This window comes from Mesoplodon densirostris, chromosome 11 (assembly GCF_025265405.1).
Source record: "Mesoplodon densirostris isolate mMesDen1 chromosome 11, mMesDen1 primary haplotype, whole genome shotgun sequence".
Taxonomy (NCBI): Eukaryota; Metazoa; Chordata; class Mammalia; order Artiodactyla; family Ziphiidae; genus Mesoplodon; species Mesoplodon densirostris.
The window spans coordinates 76263650-76285960 of record NC_082671.1 but is presented as its reverse complement, the minus strand read 5'-3'; the positions used below and the strand labels follow the sequence as shown (position 1 = coordinate 76285960).

Below are 22311 nucleotides of genomic sequence, written 5' to 3'. Positions count from 1 at the left end.
TTAAGTTTTCCAGTAGCCACATTACAGAAGTAAAAAGAAACAGATGAAATTAATTTTAATAATTTTATTTAACCCAATATATTTGAAAGATTATCATATCAACATGTAGTCAATATAAAAATATTGAGATATTTTACCTTTTTTTCCTACTAAGTCTTCAAAATCTGGTGTGCACTTACACTGCATCTCAATTTGGATGCTCAAATTTTCATTGGAAATACTTTTTTTAAAAAAATTTATTTTATTTATTATTTATTTTTGGCTGCGTTGGGTCTTCATTGCTGCGTGCGGGCTTTCTCTAGTTGCGGTGAGCGGGGGCTACTCTTCATTGCGGTGCGTGGGCTTCAGTAGTTGTGGCTCGCAGGCTCCAGAGCACAGGCTCAGTAGTTGTGGCACACAGGCTTAGTTGCTCCGCGGCATGTGGGATCTTCCCCGACCAGGGCTTGAACCCGTGTCCCCTGCATTGGCAGGCGGATTCTTAACCACTGCGCCACCAGGGCAGTCCCTCATTGGAAATACTTGATCTGATTTCATAACATTTACAGTTGAAAAAGTAGAGTAATACATGTAAGTGGTTACAAACATAACTAAAAGGTTTTAAATAACTGAACTGAGCTATTTCAATTTAAATTTGAGCTTTAAAATGTAAGATAATTAAAATTAAGTAAAATTAAAAATTCAGTTTCTCAGCCATTCTAGTCTAACTTTTCAAGTGCTCAATAGCCACATTTAGCTAGTGGTTACAGAATTGGTCCCCATAGGTCTATAGTAACTATTCTTAAAGGGGATATATTCCTCTCTCTAAAATGGTAATACAACTTTCTCATTGATATACGTTGGAAAAGTGGGGAAAAGCAGGCCACTCATCCATATAGATATATTAAAAAAAATTATTTTTAAGACATTTTATTGAAGTACAGTTGATTTACACTGTTGTGCCATGTAGGTATTTTTGATACTGTATTTCTGTGTGCTTAATATAGTAATTTCTTTAAATGAGTTATTATTAGTTAGTATGTAATGATGTTTTATTTTTTATATAGGCATTCCATATTGTCTCCTATCTCTTATATTTCTATAAATAATAAAAGTTTCACTCTTTAGTTTCACTGAAAAAAATAATTTGCTTTGTTATATTTTTATTTAAGTATGTTTTTCTTCTGTCATTTTTACTAGCATCAAATTTTATTGTTATGAGGTTTTATTATTATATTGATATAAATGTATGTGTTTTATGTATACATTTTTGTATGTATTTTTGTAAACTTAAATTTTAAGTTTAGTCCTCAGGGACCTAGATAGTAATATTTTTTATACCCTTTAAGAGATATTTATTTTAATACTTGGTGCCTAAGATGTCTGATTCTTAATTAACTTGATAGAGATACCACCCACTTGGAGATTGAACCCTTCACTCTTCTTGGTGTTTGTGCTGGCCTGATCCCATACCCTCATCACAACCAGTCCCCAAGAAACACATATCAGTGTGCCATGGGGAAACAAGCCATGGGTAAGAGTTCCTCCTTGAACTTGGTTCTAAATACTTGGATAAATACTTATGTCTTTATTCTTTTTTTTTTTAACAGATCTTTATTGGAGTATAATTGCTTCACAATACTGTGTTATTCTTACTTCACTAGTGTTGCATGTTGGGCCAGGTCAGGCGTTGCTAACACCTGAGTGTTACCAAACTCAGGAGGTTGTCTCTGGAATTCTGCAGTGCTTGTAGGTGCCCCTGTCATGTCTAAAACTTAAACAAAAATGGAGAAAACCTCTCTGAACTTGTCCTCTTGACCAAACAAAGGGATGTATAATAACTATCACAGAATTACAAGGGGGTAAATATAAAGAGAAAAGCCCTATATAAATGTAAGTTGTTAAGCAGGAGAGATGGATGAAAGAGCAGGAAAACTCGAGGTTAAGGGAGGAGAGCAAAAGGCAATAGAGATAAAGATGCACAGTGTGTATTAGAATGTACTTAGTAATTGTCTGGGTGACAGTCATTGAACCCATTATATCCACGCAATTGCTCCTATAGCTCCTGAAACACTCAGTATGTGTCACACCATTTTCTGAGTTCATTTTCCTTTCTTCTTTCTATTTTTCTTCCCTTTCATTCATTTATCTATTAATTAATTTATCATCCGTAACATTTATTGAGCATCAATAATAAACCAGTCATTAAGGCTGGAACCTTAAAATATAAAAATAACACAGAGCCCTGCCCTCAGTGAGTTCACAGTCTAGCAGGAGAGACCAACAAATAGAACAATAATTCAATATAGTCTGATAAATGCCGTAGTAGATGATAGCCAGAATCTAAGGGACTAAGCAGAAAGAACACCTAAGGTTAGAGAGTGGGTTGTTTCTGAAGACTAGAACTGAACTGAGTCTTGAAAGATACTGAGTATTTCTCACAGGTATGGAAACGTAAGCAAGCAGTGTGTGGGTCGTTTTGTATAGTATATGCTGTAGTATGGACATAGAAGCGTGGTGGAGAGATGCCGTATGTTGGGGAGTTTGAGTTTTGTCTTGAAGAGGATACAGAGAGGATACTAGCAAAAAAAGTTTTGCTTATAAGCTTTTTTTTGAAATGTTTTAAAAACTCATTTAAATCCTAATAAGTTTAGTAGGCTTTATTTTCATATATGTCTATGATATCAATATGACTTGTCATCTCTGATTTAAAGTATGATACAAGGAGGTTCATAAAGAAACTGTAAAAGGTTTCTGCATTGCATTTGGGTAATAACCAGAGTGCAGTTAGCTGCTCAGTTACTTACAATTAGCTGCAGTTGACCATAGCTTGACAATTAAGTCATTATGTTTCTCCTACGGATAAAGAGTATGTATTTCCTTTCGAGTTTTTATATTGCCCTTTGGTTGGCAACAAAGACATAAGAAGCATGTTGTCCTGCTACCATTTACCTGAATGATGTAATGCCTGGACAGTTCAGAATAATTCCCAGTGGGAAAATCTAAACAGCGGCTCATCAATTTAGCCTTTCCCATTCATACTCAGCAGCAGTGTAGGCTGATTTCCCGCTTGTGCTTCTGACTTGCTAACAAGTTGAAATATACAGTACTGAATCCTGTGTGTCATGAAAGGGCTATCACTTCTATTGGGTTTACCAAACCATTTTGTTTCATGATGTGAATCCCAGCTGAAACAATACATCTTTTGTGTAGAACTTTCAGCAGAATTAACGGAAGACTAATCACTTCATTGCTAATGCCGCTCTTTAGTGTGTTTGAAGATTGAAACAGAAAGAGCTGCATCTATCTCCACTTGGCAAATCTTTTTTTTTTTTAAATAAAGAAGTGATTGAACGAAAGAAATAATATTTTTATTTTTGTAACTCCTCTTCCTACCAAAAAAAAAAAAAGCCTTTTATTTTGTAGCCATGAGTATCTGAAACGTTCGGCTAGTTACCACACACAGTTAAGCAGGATCAGTGTGTACAGAAAGCCAATTCAGTGTCTGTAGAGTTCTTTTGTAGTTTTCTGTGTGAAGGTTTTTTTTCTCGTTTTGTTTTGAGTGTCATTTGCAATTCATTGTCTGTGTTTTCTGAGGTTGGTGTATTCAGCTGCTCTGACCCTGGGTCCTGCACATTTAGCTCCTTGGATACAATCCTCTGACGTGACTGCTGACGCTAGGAAGACAAAAGCCACTGAATATCTTAAGTAATAAAAAAAAAAAAGCCTTTGTTACTGTTTGTTATTATAAAACACCTGACTGGAAAGAAAAGCCATGAGATTAAAGTATATTTAAAGTTTGCACATGAGAAGGCCACCTTGCTCTTTGGACACTGTAGTAGCTGCGGAAGTATTGAGTGAGGTCTATAGGAAAAGTCGCAAAAAGAAAGAGGCCAGCAGAGGGAGAGACCCAGAACAGAGACCCGGGTCTGAAGAACAGAGATCCAGAACAGAGACCTGGCTCTTTGAGTTGGACTTCTCGGAGTCATTTTAATTCCTTGCTGTCTTGACAGCTGATAACTAAAAGTCACACTATCCCATTTTAAATATTAGCCATGCTGAAGACTATATACATCTCAGAGATTCTGTGTGGATTTTCTAACATAATATTTTGGTTGCTGTTCATCTGTTAGTCCATGTGGAAAGTGAAAGACAAGATCCCAGAATTAATTTGCTAAATATTCTTACCAACCTGGAAGTTTACTATATACCTTTTACTACCAGTCCCTCCCATTCAACAGAGTGAAAAAATAAGAGAAAGTCATTTTCTGTCACTACGAAGGAGACCAAGACAGCACAAACCACAGAGACTGAGAGCCTTACCTTGTACATAAGAGAGGGCTGACTTGATTGCAACATGAAACACCAGCAGAGGGTGTTTCTTAAATCTGAGGCTCTTTAAATTATTCATAAAGTTCAAGTTTCTGCACAGCGTCCTACTGTGCTACTGGGAAACAGCTCCCTTCCATGGATATGGCTCTGTTTGTTGTGACATGGTTCAGAGCAAGCAGTCAGGTAGACGTGTGTGGAAATGGCAAGGTCTCCAGGTCACTCAGTGCTGCAAGTGAAGGCTGTGTGATGGGGCTGCATTGTATGTTCTCTCCCTGGCACCAGATGCCAAGTTCACATGAGTCACACTTTCATATCCTGCCCATTTTATTAGTTGGCAATCCTCTAGTGGAACACTTTCTCCTCTTTAAAAGGATCTTTTAGTCACTATCAGCTCGGTTAATGAATATGCATCACATACCTCCTCCAGCCCCCGCTCCTTCTCACCACCCCTTCCTCCTTCAACTCCAAATTGCTGGGACTGTTTTGTTTTTTGTTTTTTTAAAGTCAGGAGCTAATGCAACTTCTGTTTTGGTTTTTGTTTTCAATAGAGTCTCTTCTTAAGTGGGTAGTTCCTTCTCTTGTATCCCCCACTTTACAGTAGGATGGGATGTACTAGAAATAGGCTGGAGAATTTTAAAGTATTAAAAACACACAATATACAAAGATCCTCATAAAATATTGTTTCATTCTACATCTCCTCTTCTTCCACTTGCTGTCTGAATTTTTTTTTAGACTATTTATTTTTTTATCCATTTGGGGATACAAAATGAAAAGGTGTCTTGACCAAATTATCCCTGGCAATTCTTTTTTAGAATTCTGTTGGTTAAAAAAAAATAAGATCATTGTAACTATTTTAGATGTAAGCTTATGTGAAAGTTCCTGAGACTAGAATGTTAATAGTGAGCACTTAAAATTGAGGTAAAATTGAAGTTCCGTATGTCGGGTTAGAGTTGGAGGTAGAACGGGTGGTATTGCAGGGTGATGGGTGTATATTTTCATTACTAATATTGTTAATATTAGTCATAATGAATGCTTCCACTTAGTGAATACCCAACTGATTTACGTACATTTCTTTTAAATCATCTTAATAATCCTGTCAACTATAATACATACCTTTTTTGTTTCTGACAAGGAAACTGATTTCCAGTTTGGTTGAGAAACTTATAAGTAGTTACATTATATCTTTTATACCATGACATTTATAAAACTTACTAAAATTTTTCTCCACTGAAACTAACTTCTTTCCTCACTTTTTCCAGTTCGCTGTGGATCATGATGAAGGTACCTTCCCTGCTAGACCATAGACTATAAGTTCCTTGAGGACAGGGACTATGTCTTGTTTATTACTATATCCCTTGGGCCTAGCCTAGTGCCAGTTTAGTAGGTACTTAATAAATGTTTCAACAACGAATAAATCTCTGAGCACATTAAAATTGTTAAGAAATCAGATGCAGATTTTTGAAAACAATCTTTGAAATGAAGAACTAAGTTGGAAGACATACAACCTGGTATTTAGACTTACCCTAAAACCACAGTAATGATACTGACATAAGGGTAGACATATAGATCAATGGCACAGAATCCAGAAATAGACCCACACATTTATGGACAATTGATTTTTGATGAATATATCAGGGCAATTTAGAGGAAAGGAAAATCTTTTCAACAAAATAAAATGTCTCAGTATCTATATAGAAAAAAAGGAACATGAGCTTCTACCTCATACCATACAAAAAGTTAATACAGAATGAATCACAGCCCTAAATGTAAGAGCTAAAACTGTAAAACTTATAGAAGGAAACTTAAGCAAAAATCCTTGTGCACTCAAATCACCTAATATTTCTTAGATAGAACACAAAAAGCACAAACTATAAAAAAGGAAAAAATTAATAAATTGGACTTTCTCAAAATTAAACTTTTTCTCTTTGAAAGATACTGTTCAGTATATGAAAGACACCGTTAAGCCACAGAATGGGAGAAGGTATTTGCAATACATATATCTGGTAGAGGATTTGTATCCAGTGTATATACAAAGAACTCTTCAATAATAAGACAACCCAAGTAAAACGGAAAAAAAAAACTCAGACACTTCACAAAGGAATAACCAATAAGCTTATGAAAATATGTTCAACGTTATTAGTCATCAGGTAAATGTAAATTTCTGTGAGATATGACTGCACACTCATTAGAACGACTCAAATGAAAAAGACTGACGTTCTAAGTGTTTGTAAGGATGTGGAGCAGCCAGAATGCTCACACACTGATGAAAATGTGAAACAGTAAAATCACTTTGGGAAATTCTTAAGTTGTTTCTGAAAGTTAACCATACCCTCAGCAAACAACGCAGAAGCGTCACTCCTATGTATTTATTCAAGAGAAATGAATATACAAAGACTTGTGCTTGAATGTTCATAGCAACTTTGTTCACAGTAGCCCCAAACGGGAAACATCCCAAATACCCATCAACAGTTGAATGGATAAACAAAACGTATATTCATATGATGGAATACTACTTAGCAATAAAAAGGAATGAACTCTGTTACACACAGCCATGTGGATGCATCCCAGAATCATGCTACATGAAAGAAGCAGCACAAGAGTGTACATACTGTATGATTCCATTTATATAAAATTCTAGAAAATGCAAATTGATCTATACTGATAAACAGATCCTTGGTTGCCTGGGGCCAGGGACAGAGGGAGGGACCTTTTGGGAGTATTGGAAATGTTCTGGATCTTGACTCTGGTGGTTTCACAGATGCATATATCTGTCAGAGCTTATCAACTTGTACACTTTAAATGGGTGAAATTTATTGTAATTCAATAATATTGATTAAATAAAAAGAAATTGGGCAAAGGAGGATGGAAAAAATAGTTAAATGTATAAAACTTCATTTTATGTTTCTCAGTATACATTTTCTCAACTATGTGCATCCTTACTTTTTTTCATCTCACTTTAAAATAATAAGCTTCTTCACTGTTTTAACGTACATTTACATACCTTGTTATGCCAACTTGTGACTCCTTAAGAAAGTTTTGATCAGGAAAATAAGACTTTATAGGAAAGATTATGTCCTGGGTAGTAAGAAAATGAAATCATTGGAGATTATAGTTATACCAAAATGGGACAGTAGAAGGAGAATTCAGCTTATAGATATATTCTTGTTGTGTTAGTTATTATATGTACGCAGTGCCCTTAAGAAAGCTGAAAATACTAATAGAGGCATCCCAGTTTGAGCATGTGCTTCACCGCAGGCTAGTGTTATAATGTAATTTCTACATGACATTTTCTCAAAAAAAGCTTGCTTATTGGTAAAAATAACAAGTCATTCATAATTTTTATAAAAATTGTGGTGTGTGGTGGCATTTGGAAGTTTTATAATTTAGAAGTCGTAGTTTATAAATCATGTTTTAACCTACACACCCGTTGTCAGTGCTGCTAAAGGTGTGTATATATGTATACGCCTACAACTTCTTTAAAAAGTCTTTAAAGAAAAATTTCTGATGAGATCATAAGCACCAAACTTTTGCTAAACCATTTTGCTGTTCATCTATTTGATGGTCAGTTGCAGTGCCCAAGAATTATGTTCTGGGCCTGGTAGCACAATTTATAGCAGGATCCCATCTCTTTCACCATTGTTTAGAGGTGTAGGCGGCTATGTTCCCTGCTGCATAATAATGCTCATCTCAGGTTTCAGAAGACATGTTTGGCAGCCTAGTGGGACATTGCCTGAATCCTTGTCTCATTGGAGCTGAAATCTCAACATAAATTTGAAATGATTTCATGTAAAAGAACCAACTTAGTGAACAATCCAAGCAGCAACAGTTTTCTTTCTAAAACAGGAAGTGATCTATTAACAGGTATCCTGCCCAGTTTATTAGTTGGCACTAAAATAACATTGATTGGCAATTTATACTGTAAACTTGACAAAAATTTGATGAGGTTCAGTTTAGCTGTTGTTTTTCAGCTGACACTTGATAAATTTTCTAGAGATTTAAGCACAAATATGTATTCTCATAATTTCATTTACTTGACATTTATTGGGCATCGGTAGTGAGCCCAGCACTGTACCAGGTGCTCGTTTCTTTAGAGCCCTACAGATTTCATTATTTCTTTCAATAGTAATCGTCAAGGAGTATTGTACCATACCATTTTTGCTGCCTGAATAGGTTATTTTCATCCCTGAATTGAAATCACCATTGATTTAATGACATAAGAGAAAAAGGTAAAGAAAATAAATACTGGGTTTTGGTATCTGCTCACATTAAAGCTTAACTCCATTAAATGGCACGTTAACGTCTTGGGGTGGGTGAGGGTTGTAGATGCGCCACTCAGGGCAGGAAAGAAGAGATACCTGGGAGAAGCCCACACTCAAGCTCAACAGTAGGACAAACATGAGTTTCCTGGTTTTTAAGGTCTCTGAGTAGGAGTGATTGTGTGTTCACAAGCCCAGGAGACTGAAAGCCTTTTTTCAGGCAGGTCTTTGAACCCTAATGCACCCCAATGAGGAAAAAGGAGAAGGGTAGGTAACATTCTGGTTTCACTTTCAGATGACAGTGATACCCCTCCAAGGTCCAATCAGGTGGAAAGGCTGATTGCTAAGGAGAGAAAAGCCTATCACTGATTGGACAGGGCCCTGGATTCCCTAGGGGAAGGGACCCCGCCTTTCCCCATTTTACCTCCAATGCTGGGCACAGAGTAGGTGTTTATTAACTGCTTAATAAATGAATAGTTAAGCAAATCGATAAGTCTACTCTTCTCTGCTTTCACTCTCCTCTTCATCCTGTTCCCTCCCTTTTTTCCTGCTTTCTTTTCATTTAGAACGTTTGTAATTGTTGATTTCTTTTGATGAAATGTATCTGTTTGTCCTACTGTGTAAGCTTTTTGCCTCTCAGCACTGGGGGGTGTTCTCCAATTGCAACTGGAAATGTGCCTGGAACATAGGAGAACCAAATACAGAATTGTTGACTTACATGTGAAATTAACCAGTGGAGACTAAAACTCTTCAAATGGGATCAATTTTATAAATCCAAAAAGTTGAAATTATTTAGATTAGTACACCTTGAATGTGATTTTTCTTCTTTGTAGGATTTTTAACATAACTGAGAAAAATTGTTTTTAAAAGTTGTTAATCACTATGAGAGTATTGCTCTTTAAATATTTGACCTGAAGATTTTCTTCATTTTAATTAGTAAAATTAATGTGTTTATCTCTGTATTCATTTGTACCTAATTATTTGATATAATAGAAAGTTGCATTTCATTTTCTCCAATATCAATGAAGGTACCATTGGATACAACCAGCGGAACAGAATTGATACTCTCATGTATCTCCTGGCATATCCACAAAAACCCATGGTTAAAACAAAGACTATCGAGTTGATAGAATTTGAGAAACTGCCAGCTGGACAGAATGCGACAGTTGCTGTGATGAGTTATAGTGGCTATGATATAGAAGATGCTCTTGTTTTAAACAAGGCTTCCTTGGACAGAGGTAAGTGAATTTTCAAAGCTCTAACACCAAAGGTGCTTTGTGCAGATTTAGATACAGGCATGATCAATATGAAAGTTACTTGATGTCAAAATGGTAATGTCAGTTTCAAGTGATTTGAATTTTATAATATACAAACAGGAGGTGGTGATGTTTTGGTGTTAACATTTTTTAAATGAATATTATATAGAGGTATTAGTTAAATATTAATAAGGAATCTTTTTTTTTCCTTTAATTTATTGCTGACGAGACAATTCAACAGAAAATGTGTAAGAACGTTTATTTCCTAGCAGGAATTACAATAAGTGAAATATGTTTTTTGAAAATAGTTATATATTCAACAACAAACCTGTTTGAGAGGCCAGTAGCAATATTTGTATGTAAAAGGCTATTTTTTTAATTGTATATCTCAACCCTATAATGCTGTACCTTTCTGTTAGCAAAATGATAAAAGTACACATACACAAACCCTGGCTCATTGTTTTTACGTTTTTCTTCCCCAGTTTTGACAGTTTACTTTTGCAGGTCCCCACTTGGTGGTTTGTTAGCCATCACCTGATCCTCGGTCTGACTTCTGTCTTCATCGTCTGTTTCTCTCCTTCCTCCCTGCGTACCCACTCTGCCTTCCCCTTCACTCTTCCTAGTTGCTAGGCAGCCATAATAGTACTCCTAGACATGTGTCTTTGGCATTAATGTTGGCTGCACTTAATTTATGCCTCTTTTTTTCCTCCAAATGACAACAGCCATGCTTTAAAACTAGGTGTTTTCCTTTCTGATTAACTGGTTACATTTATGTGGAAATCTGAAGACTTTGTGATATCTGTCAGAAACTCCACAACACAATTTAATGATCTGAGTTTACTGTCCTCTTGCTTTTAAGCTCCCACCTGTAAATAAAATGTCCATTTACACTTAGAAGAAAACGCTTCTGATTTCATGCAGTTCAGATTCACACAGCACTCCAGCACGTTGCAGTTAATGGCCATTGTATGAAATTTCAAGATCATGTAATGTTTCCAAAGCAGCTGGCTCTCTGAGCCGAGTTTATCATGGCCATACACAATTTACCAGGAGCCATAATGACAAAGACCTTTCTCGAAGACACACAAATATCTTCATCTACTATCCAGTTGTAGAAATGTGTTGTTTCATCACATGGTCACCTTCATATTTAAAAAATTACATTAGAGCACTGAGATTTTATTTAGAAATCCACTCTTCCCTGATGGATTTTCTGACTCACATTCTTAGATTTCTTGAAAGAGTTCTGCTTTTGGTGGAGAATCATAAGCAAAGGATTTTATAGCCATGCATTTATTTCTTCAGTAATAGCTGGCATTTAATCTGGAGACTTTTTCCTGTTTAAGTGAACTCTGACATGGCTCAGTATATCCTCAGGAGACTAGAGGGAGAATCCAGTTTAAAACAACTGTTTGGCCAAAGGGGAAAAAAGAAATACAGCCATAGCATGTTAGGAAATGTTATTTAGTGCAGGATTGGCAGCTCTTTTGAACAACTGACGAATCTTTTTGTGGGATTCAGTGGTTGAGTTTTTTGCTCCCTCTAAAGGTTTTCTTCTGTTCATTTTGCTTACTTTTCTTAATGTTTAGATTGTTAATTGGTCCTAGAACTTTCCCCTCATCCACTAGATAAATGTGGTCTAAAAATGTAATCAAAGTAAACTCTAATCTTCAGGGCAGCGGTGAACTGTCTCTCCCATAAAAATTATTTGATTGCTCCTTTTTATTCTCTCTCCTCTCTGGAGAAAAATTAATGTTTTTGTTTGCTCGTTTGGGACTTCCTCTAAATGCCAAAATCAGCAAAAGGAAAACCTTCCAGAGAAGGTTAGCAGAAGTTATGCACCAAAATGATGTATGAGAAGAATGCTGGCTGATCAGTGAACTCGGTCTGTCTCAACTCAGCCACCACCTTGCTGGGTGACCTTGGCCACTTAATTTCTCTGCTACTCACTCATAGCACCTGTAGGATAGAGGGGTTAAGCCAGGTGATCTCTAAGGCCCTTTCCAGTTTTCATGTGCTATGGCTCTATGCTCTCAAAGAATCCCAGTGACATTCTTAGGTTTCTCTCACTTTCCTCCAACCTGACAAGGTATATTCCATGCTGGAAAATGGTTGTAGAGATTCTAGTGTTAATATGGTTAGTACGTAAAGATCCTGAGCCAGTTCTTCAAGTTACCAGATTGTTACATGGTTTGGCCAGTCTCAGATTATCTAAATGTAGAGCAGTTTTGGGGTGTTTTTTTGGCGGGGAAGGGAGGTAGAGTGTGGTGGGTTGTTGAATAACACAAATCTTGACCTCTCGTAGTTTCATATTACTTGTGGTTCTGACCCATTTTGGTTTCATTTTAGGCTTTGGGCGTTGCCTTGTATATAAAAATGCTAAATGTACTTTGAAACGATATACCAATCAGACTTTTGATAAAGTGATGGGGCCGATGTTGGATGCTGCTACAAGGAAACCCATCTGGCGACATGAAATTTTAGATGCAGATGGTATTTGTTCTCCAGGTAAAAGCCTTTAAAAATTTTTTTAATGTATACATTTTTAAATTATGAAAGTTATTCAACAGTATTTCTAAATGTTTGGTATACAGGGCAGAAAAAAATAGCAACCTGTAAAACCCTATCCTAACTCAAACAGTGTGGTCACTTTTGATGAATTTCCTTCCAGTCTGTTTTTCTGTGCATACGTTTTTACATAACAGCAATCTATTCTAGTTATACTTTTCTACTTATTATTTTGAATAAAGCCACTTTAAGGAAATATTTAGAATAAGGTCGTGTCCCTGCATCTACACCAGTATTTCGTCATTTGTGCATTTAGCTTACAGACTGACTTCAGAATCCTCTTCCACTAAAAATTGTGACTCTGTTGTACTTACAAACCTGTGTTGTACTTACAAACCTGCCCCGATGAGCCTTGTAGGCTAGTGTGGGAGACTAAAGTTGATCAAAAGATCGCACACAAACTTAGGTCAAATTACAACCAGGTTAAGGAATCATATAAGGAGCTATGAGGCCATTTTATGGCAAGAGTCTTTGACCTAGTCAGGAAGGTCGAGGTAGCCTTCCCCGGGGAGGTGACTGGCAGCTGCAGGATAAGTGGAGTTAACCAGTGAAGCGGAAGCGGGGGTGGGGGGGTGTCTAGGCGGGGGACGGGCTTGTGCAGGTATCCTGCAGCTCGCTCACTAAAGGACCCAGAGGAAGGCCAGTGTGCCTATGGGGATGGGGGGAGGGGCAGGGCGCAGTGTGGAGAAGAAAGTAGAAGGGAGCCAAGATAGAGGGGACCAATTGAGAGCTCTTGAGGCCACCAGGCGACAGGAGCCGCGGGGAGGTGGCGAGAAGGGGGGCTGGGTTGGAAAGGTGGGTGGGAGAGGAAGTCCACACAGCCCTGTCCTCGGATGCTGCCCAGGGGGTGAGTGCTGGGCGGTGATGCTGCATCCACTGTGGTGCACCGAGCCACGTGGTACATGGCTTCCCCTCCCTCTTGCTGCCTTTGTACTCTTAAACCTGGTGCTGTGGCAGGGAAAATAAGTGCAGTGACAGTAGTGTAGTAGTTGGTCTTTGAGCTTACCATGAACAAGTACCAAGCAAAGGTGAGAATAACAGGAAAATCAAAGAAATATTTGTATTTTCTCATTGTCCGGGTTAGGTTGGTCGTGACTTATTACTGGTTGAAATAACTAGTAAGTGGCCCAAACCTGTTCTAACACTCAAGGAGATATTTTAAATTGCTACCTACTGACATGAATTTTCTCGCATTAATATGGTCCCCTAAATGAGTTTCTTAATTTTATACACAGTGTGATCTTAATCTATGGGTTTTTCAAATGGGCTGGCAAAATTACAGACAAGCTCTGTTGAGCTCTAGTTCTCACTGTGTGGACTCTTTTCTCCCATGTCTGGATTTCATGCACTAAGTCTAATCACATGGTTTTATGCACCAATAGTCTTTGCGTTCCACACAGATGATAGTGATTTGTCTAACACCCTTCTCTCTTTCTTAGGTGAGAAAGTAGAAAACAAGCAAGTGCTTGTAAATAAGTCCATGCCCACAGTGACTCAGATTCCCTTGGAAGGAAGTAATGTGCCCCAGCAGCCGCAGTACAAAGATGTGCCCATCACGTATGTATTGGAAATACACTGAAAAGTTTTTAAAAAGAAGGAGTAGGGGAAATTGGAAGTTAGCTCCTTTTGGCTGGTGACTCCCAGATAGACATCTGCCCAGTTTCAGCTCCATACCAGCACCTGGACAGCAGGGGCCCCAAACGCAGATCCAAACCATCTTTCTCCCCTCGCCTGCCCCAGCCTCAGACATGCTTCTTCTGGGTCCCTCCCTTGGTGAGTGGCACTGCCATCCTGACTCCTTTCCATTACAAACCTTAATTCGGTAAATCTGTAAGTTCTGTCTCCTTAGCAGTTCTCTTATCCACCGATGACAGCTGTAGCTGTCTGAGTTTGGCCCTCCTCTCCTGCCGGACTCGTAGTTATTGGTGACCACTTATCCGCCTCCAGCCTTGTACCTCCCCACATCTCTCAGGCTCTCTCTGTTAGTGCCAGAGTAACTTTTTCCCCTGAATTACTCATCTGTTCATGTTACTCTATTGAGCAACTAGAATAAAACTTGAGTAGATTGAGTAAAACTCTCAGTGACAGTGTTGCCTGTAGGATAAAGGCCAAATGAAATAGTAATACATACACGACTGTCCATGACTCTTGGCATATGTCTCTAGCCTTACCCTTTTGCACATTGGCCCCCATATTTCTAGTAAATTGTCTCTTATTCTCCAAATGTTCCATCTGACTTCAGTGCATTTACTCATGCTGCTCCCTCTGCCTGGAATTTCATTCCCCCTGGTCAGGACTCAGCTCTAGGGTCCCCTCCTCTGGGAAGCAGTCCTTGATAGCCTGCCCCCACTGCTACCACTGTCATCCCCAGCCCCTGGTAGGACTGACTGTCATCTCCCTCGGGCCTTTCCTCTTCCCCATACCACTGATAACCTTCTTGCACTTACCTTTCTCTCTTCCTTTATTGGCTGTGTGTTTCTTTGGGGCAGGAACCATGTCTACTTAATCTTTGTATGTCCAGAGCCTACAAGGATCTGACACAGAGTAGACTCTGAATAATGGTATGAAAAACAGATAAGAGGTGAAGTGTGTGAAAAAAATTCACAATGGGAGAGCTGAGTAGATAAAAGTAATATTTAAAAAGTGGTTAATAATTTGGAGTTGAGTAACAGGTTCCAGCTCAAAATCCCAGGTCTGCTTTGTATGAGGCACGTGTCCTGGACAAGTGCTTAACCTCTCTTAGCATCGGTTTTCCTATAAGTTTTCCTTATTCCTTATTTCCTGTAAAGGAATAACAATGTGTGAATAGTGTGTGTGGTGAAGATTAAACTGCATTATGCTTGCCTCATAATAAATGTTAGCCATTTTAAACTAGGACTGTACAAGGGAAATTGTCACATTTGAATTTGTTATTGAAAAATGAAAGTCATTTTTTCAGAGCCCAAAATGGGAATGTCAAAATATTCTGTGATAGGTATTACATGAAATATGGCCAGGGTGATAGGTTCACAAAGGGCAGTTTGAAAACTCTGCTTTAGTGACTTCCTCTTAATATTAGCTACAAAGGGGCAACGGATTCATATATTGAAAAAGTGATGATATCTTCGAATGCCGAAGATGCTTTTCTGATCAAAATGCTGCTGAGACAGACAAGGCGTCCAGAAATTGGAGACAAATTCAGCAGTCGTCATGGACAGAAAGGTAAGTTGTTTCATTTCTCAACTTTTTTATAAAACTATAGTAGTGTATTTATTAACCACTTTATATAAGAACTTTATAACTCTGCTCATTAGAAAAATTTAGTATGTTTGAAAAGGTATTACTGTGTTATCAGAAGTATTCTTGTTTTATTTCTCAGATTAACCTGTTTATATTTTAATGGAATTTTAAAATATACCATAGTTTTGCTTCACTGTGCTATTTATTTCATTCTACAACTGCTTGAGCCAAAATGGTAATTATAAATACATTCTAGATGATGTACCTACTAAAGTACAAGTGGCTGTTCAGAAATAAATAGTAATACCTATTTTTTATGAAAGTTATATATTTAAAATACTGTATGTTCTGTTGGGGCATAGTATCATAGGATGTCAGCACCACAAGATACCTTCATCTGCCCCTTGATTTAACCGATGAGGAAGTTCACACTCCGCTTGGTGAGCAGCCAGTCAAGGCTGCCCAGCTAGTCACTGAGCTGGTGTTAGGACCCTGATCTCCCGCCTCCAGTGCAATGCTGTGCCCCCCGCATAGTGATCCTTCTCCTAGACGCTGCTTCTCCATCTCATCCCACTGGCGAGCCTCACTCTTTCCATTGATGGTTAATGCTGGGTTTTCATTCATTTTTTGTTTTGTTTTGTTTTGTTTTTTATCTTCAAGAAATGTGTGCACTGTGTCACTATTGATTAACTCATTATCAGTAAGGTCTCTTTTAGTCTGTATATACCTAGTATTTAAGTTTGTCCTGGGGTTTAAATTTTTTATCTGTCTGCCACTTACTAGTTTTAAGAACAGCAACAGCAGCTAACACTTTCGTAGCACTAACTGTGTGTGTGGCAGTGTCTTCAGCACATTTTATTTCCTAACTCATTTGTTTTTTACACAATCCCAGGAGGTAGGTGCTGTTATGATCTGCATTTTATAGATGAGGAAGCAGAGGCACAGAAAGCCGCTTGCCCAAGGTCCCCAGTTGGTGGCAGAACTCGTTTCTAAACCCTAGCAGCCTGGCTTCAGAGTCCATGCTCTTTTTTTTTTTTTTTTTTTTGCGGTACACGGGCCTCTCACTGCTGTGGCCCCTCCCGTTGCGGAGCACAGGCTCTGGACGTGCAGGCTCAGCAGCCATGGCTCACGGGCCCAGCCGCTCCACGGCATGTGGGATCTTCCCAGACCGGGGCACGAACCCGTGTCCCCTGCACTGGCAGGTGGACTCTCAACCACTGCGCCACCAGGGAAGCCCCCATGCTCTTAACTAACTACTATGCTATCCTGATTGTTAGGCAGTTAGGATTGTGCCCGACATATAGTAAGTGCTCAAGAAGTGAGAGCAGTGATCATTAATATTGGCTGTTATTCATTCACTCTTTAACTTTGAACCTCACCTTTGCTTATAAATTGATGGTATGGTATCTTCCTGTTATTAATTGATTGGTTTGAGGATAATTATACAATGTATTCTTGATGATTTTGACTGTTTATTTGCCAAGCAGGTGTATCAAGTATTACAATTTGTTTGGTCAAATGAATCTAGCCTTAGTTGTCATTCCATCAATGAAACTTTCAGACTAAGATACTGTTTCATCAGAAGCATTTGTTAGTTCAGTTAACAGACACAAGATTATTTCAGCCTATCAGTATTTTATAAGAAAGAATTGGTTCCCTCTATAAATGTGAATTTGACACCTCTACTTCATACAGTTTCCTAAGATGCTAATTCTTAACTTTTGAGTGTTTTTAAACATACCTTGATGTTCTCATATTTTCCACTGCTTACTAGTGAAAGTCAAATTCTCTATATTGAGACTGTTTCTCCTCCTCTCTTGGTCTTGACAATTTCTGAGATACACTCCTGAGTCTTTCTGGGGTAGCCATGGCCTTGTTAACAGCCTCTATTTTACTTGACTTACTAGACAAGAGCAAAGCTTGATACTTCCCTTGTAAAATGTTGGCACTGGAAGCTTTACAAGAATGTACACCATAAGAGGACATCTCCACTCTGAATCAGTTTGCAAACTTGAAGCCCAGATCCTTGTGCGTTACTCCATCAGAGTATTGTGTAAAGAGTTGAAGGCTGGAGTACATTTCAGTGATTATCCACTGTGTTCTCACTCCACTAAACTTCTTGAGGACAGGGACCGTGTCTTTATATTCTCATAAAAGCCTTTCACATAGTAGATACTTAGTAGGTAGTTGCTAACGGTTGAATATATGAATGAATTGAAGGTAGGGGGAAAGTGAAAAGGAACAGATTCCCCACTCTTGTTGGATTGATTTTACCCAGGTTTTAATCTGTATATTATATATGAGTGTATATATGTTACAGTATAATCAACGTGCTACTTTTGAAAATGAAAACCACACTTGATTAGTAAGTTCCTGTGAATGCAGACCGCTAGGTAAAATGTCAACAGGTCTTTGTGCTGTGGCATTTTTGCAAACAATTAATATGATATGGATAATGTTCATTGATAGAAGTGGTCTCCAACTTGCAGTGATCTGAAACGTAGCAGATTTTAAAGGTCTGTTCACTCTTAGGGGCCTTCGACTAGTACATCACTATATGAAACTGAAAAAAGTCCTCCTGGGTCTGGATGACCTTTCACTTGTAGTGAGGAGTTTATCTTGCTAGTTTGCCTTTTCCAGATGGCTTTTAATCCAAGGGTAAAACCTTCTGATTAGCCTAGATTCCCTTGATATTTCCTTCTCCTACAGCTTCATTAGATTTATTGAAAAGATTGGGGGAAAAAAAAGCAAACAAACAAAAAAATAGGTAATGTAAGCTTTAACAGAGTAATGGGAGGAATGACATAGGACGCTTAACTGAACATAATTTTTATTTCCTTTAAGTATAATTTTTTTATTAAATAATAAATGCACATGGCTTAAAAAAGTCAAATAGTACAAAAAAGGGTGGCTTTTACTGAAAAACATAAATCCTTGCCTTTCTTCCAATTCTGCTTCCTAGGAGCAATTTCGTCTCATCTTCATCTTTGTATTTCTAAATAATATTCTTAAGCAGCCCTATAAGAAATCACTTTCACTTAATTCCTCTGTATCAGGCCAGCCCCTCACCCCACCCTCTGCTGTAATTGCTGCCCGTGGATCATGGGTCATTGTGGTGCAGTTTCTCGGGTAAGTTTTGGGGTAAAAGGGTAGTTTCTTGGCTGTATGGGGTGGAGAATAGAAACTCGGGTTCTGATGATTTCTTAAACACACATATATTTCTACAGATGTTTATTAAGTATCTCCTAAGTGTCTGGTACTATTCTAGGCCCTGGTGATAAGTAGTGAACAAAACAGACAAAATCCCAGCCCTTGTGGGGCCTACATTCTTGTGGGCAAGAGAGAGAATGTTAAGTGCTGAGAAGAAAAGGAAAAAAAAGATAGGGGAGCAGAATTGGAAGCATGTGGGGCAGGAGTGGGTAGTCCTGAAGTTTTAAGTAAAGTGGTCGAGGAGCAGCACCTCTTTGAAAAGATGACTTTGAGGAAAGCCCTGAGAGCAGTAAGGGAGCAGACCCTCTCAGGTGGAAGCGCAGTGGAGGGAAAAGGAAGGTCGGAGGCTGCAGCCAGCCTGGAGTGCTCGAAGCCCGGCCGCGAGGCCAGTGTGGCCGGAGCAGAGGGAGTCCGAGGTGAGGCCTCGATGGTCACGCTGTGAACTTCGGCTTTTACTCTGAGGGAGAGGGACGCCCCTGGAGGGGCCTGAGCAGATGAGAAATGTGATAGGGCGAGTGAACGAGCAGTGATACCAGTTAAAAGGCTGTTTTAAGAGCCCAGGTGGTGAGTGGGAAAAGCCTGGTGGTGGGGGAAGTGGTGAGAAGGGATCAGTCCAGACACATTTTTAACGCAGAGCCCACTGGAATAGCTGATGGATGGGGGGGCCTTTGAGTCGGTCCTGCTGCTCTCAGCCCCACACCTCATCCCCCTTTTGCCAGCACTTTGTGGCTATTTCCTGAGCCTTCCCTGGAGTGGCGGTGAGGGCTGAGTCAGCTCACTTCCTCGTGCCTCTGCTGCAGGTACTTAGGTGTATTTTTCTCCTTCTTTCAAGTCACTTACTGTTCTTTCCTCTATTCATCAGCTTTCAAAATTCTCTCTTGTCCATTCTTTTTCCTTATAGGTTTATACCTTAATTCTGTCAACTCTCCTGTTGGTGAGGTTTGGAGAAGGAGTAGAGATAAACATGTGTTTCATCTGCCCTGTTTACTGGAAATCCATATGTCCATTATTCGAGAATTTTCAACACAAGAATGCTTAGTGTGCCTGGTTTTTTTTCTCTGCAATTTATAGAACTGAAGTTAAAATTATTTTCATAAAAGGTGAGGAGGGTTTTTAGAGCACCAACCTTTTGTCTGCTGACCAGAGCCTTGCCTCCAAGGTACCTTGTTTTGTTTTTTGTTTTGTTTTTTTTTTTTTTGGTTGTTCTAATCATTTCTAAGATTTAAAACTAAGTTAAAAATGTTTAAAGTTCACACACTCAGAATTATGACATAAATGCTAACAATTATCAGAAGAGTGTTAACCACATTTTGTCAACTCTTAATTATCTGAGAATAGCTTATCTTTTCCCTGGATTATTATTGTAACTAAGGTCTACCATTTTGATCCTTTCCTTGAATGTCACCCATCTGAAGTCAGAGGCATGACAGTAGCAGAAGCCTATTTTTTCAAGTTCTTTTCATTTATATATAAATTGTAAAGATTCAAAAATAGCTTTAAAATATTTGGATATGTTGTTAAATATCAGAATACCTTGTTTGCTAACGTTAAGTATATTCTACATTTATCGAGGATAGGAAACGTGCCCTACTAATTTATTTAACCACCCCCAAGCCCCCATCACAGCACTTTGCATATTATATGGTATTCACTCAATGTGTCTGTGGAATAATTAAATATCTTAAATGTACAGCTATAACAAGACAAAATCTTCCCTCCCCAAATTACTATAACTTATTCTTCCTAGTAAATATCAGAAATGGAATGTCTCATCTTTATCCAGACTGGTACCAGGGCTTTCATCACCCTAGACTTATAGCTCCCCAGTCCTAACTGGCCAACTGGCCACACAAGCCCACTGAAGCTTTTCCAACCAAAATAGCTAAATGCACATGCCACCCATATGTGCGCCCTGGGCTTCAGTGAGAATCTGCCTTGACAGCCCAAAGAAATCCACTTGGTCATATTTAAGTCACTGCCATGGGCTCAAAACCGTGTTGGGCTCTCTAGGAGGTAGAAAGGAAACTCAACCCTTGGCTAATGCCCCTAAGGAGTTGGCAAAAAGATGAATACAAAGGATTACATATAGTTAAATATTAAACTGTATGGTGAAGACCATTCATGAGAGAGAAGTTGAGAGCTTATTGTAGATAGGGACAAAATCTCAGAGTTTAAAAAGACCTTTTAGAAGTCTAGTCCCAAATCCATCTTCCCCAGTATAAGAATTTCTTTTAGATTATTTTTGGCAGATGGTTTTCCACTTTGCACATGAGCTGTGGAGGGGGGGCCCTTGCTGCTTTCTGAGGCAGCCGTTCTGTGGTGGCACCGTTCAGATGGTTATATTGAGCCTGAGTGTGCTTTCCTGTAATGTATACCCATTAGCCCTGCCCTGCCTTGTGGGCTTTCTGAACGGTCACATTTCCCCTTTTCTTCATGGCCACCTCTGTTCAACATTCAAAGAAAGCCTTCAGGTTGAGAAAAAGTATAGCAAAGAGGTAGAGGTCCTGAGCACTAAGTGAGCAATTTTATCCCTTTGAAATGGAGACGGTTTCCTAGGAGTTGTTACTGGGATTAAACAAAATGATGTGTGTAAAGCAGGGAGCACAGCGCCTGGAGCACCGCCAGCAGTCAGTAAAGGTAACTGCTGGTAGGTCTGTCCCCTGTCTTCTCTTGCAGGCTGGGCAGGAAAGGAAGGCAGGCTGGGTGGGGTTTGGACTTGGAAGGCTGTGATAAAGATTTTTTTTCCTGTGAAAGAAAAAATGGGGAGCAACAGTAAAGAGCAAATCAGTGCAACGTGTTGACCTACAGGAATAAAGAGAGCCAAGGAGAGGAAGGAGGCCACAGTGACTGGTTTTAAGCCTGGAAATGAGGGCACTGATCACAAAGCAACTCTGTGTCTTGTTGAACTTGAGATGATGCAAGATCATCTCAAGTGCTTATATTATTAATTAATTGATCCATTTCTGGAGCTTTCACTATGTACCAGGCACTGTTCTAGATACTGGGAATACAGTGGTAAATATTGACAGGGTCTCTGCTTTCCTGGGGTTTGTGTTTTCTTAGGGAAGGAAACAGATGGAAAAGAAGTAAATAAAAACACAAACACAATAATTTAAGATAGTGATAAGTGCTGCAGATGAAGGCTGATGTGAAAGAGTGACTGGTTTGCAGGGAGAGGGGGTGTACTGTGGATTGATGGTCAGGGATGGCCTCTTGCACAAAGCGACATTTGAGCTGAGACCTGGAGGACGAAAAGGAGCCAGAGAAGCAAGGGTCTGGGAGAGTGAAGTTCAACAGCCCCGAGGTATCAGTGAGCTTGGCATAGTCAGGGAATAGACATAAGGCCAGTCTGGCCAGGCATGTGCATGAGGAGGAACATCGTTTGAGATAATGAGAGAAAAAGGATGGGGCACATACTACAGGGTCTTGTGGCCAAAGGAAAGAGTTTGGACTTCATACTAAATATGTTGGGAACCAATAGGCCTGTTGGGTGG

At 38.9% G+C, this 22311-nt stretch overlaps 1 protein-coding gene across 2 annotated transcripts in view; it reads left to right on the top strand.

The window, feature by feature from the left end:
* Positions 1 to 22311, top strand: part of POLR3B (RNA polymerase III subunit B) — a 113642-nt gene that overhangs the window by 65847 nt on the left and 25484 nt on the right. For both annotated transcript variants that reach the window (XM_060113129.1, XM_060113130.1), the window contains exons 19-23: positions 1383 to 1510; positions 9593 to 9802; positions 12170 to 12328; positions 13828 to 13945; positions 15447 to 15589. In XM_060113129.1, coding sequence (XP_059969112.1) covers positions 1383 to 1510; positions 9593 to 9802; positions 12170 to 12328; positions 13828 to 13945; positions 15447 to 15589 — 758 coding nt within the window. The remainder of the gene's footprint in view (positions 1 to 1382; positions 1511 to 9592; positions 9803 to 12169; positions 12329 to 13827; positions 13946 to 15446; positions 15590 to 22311) is intronic.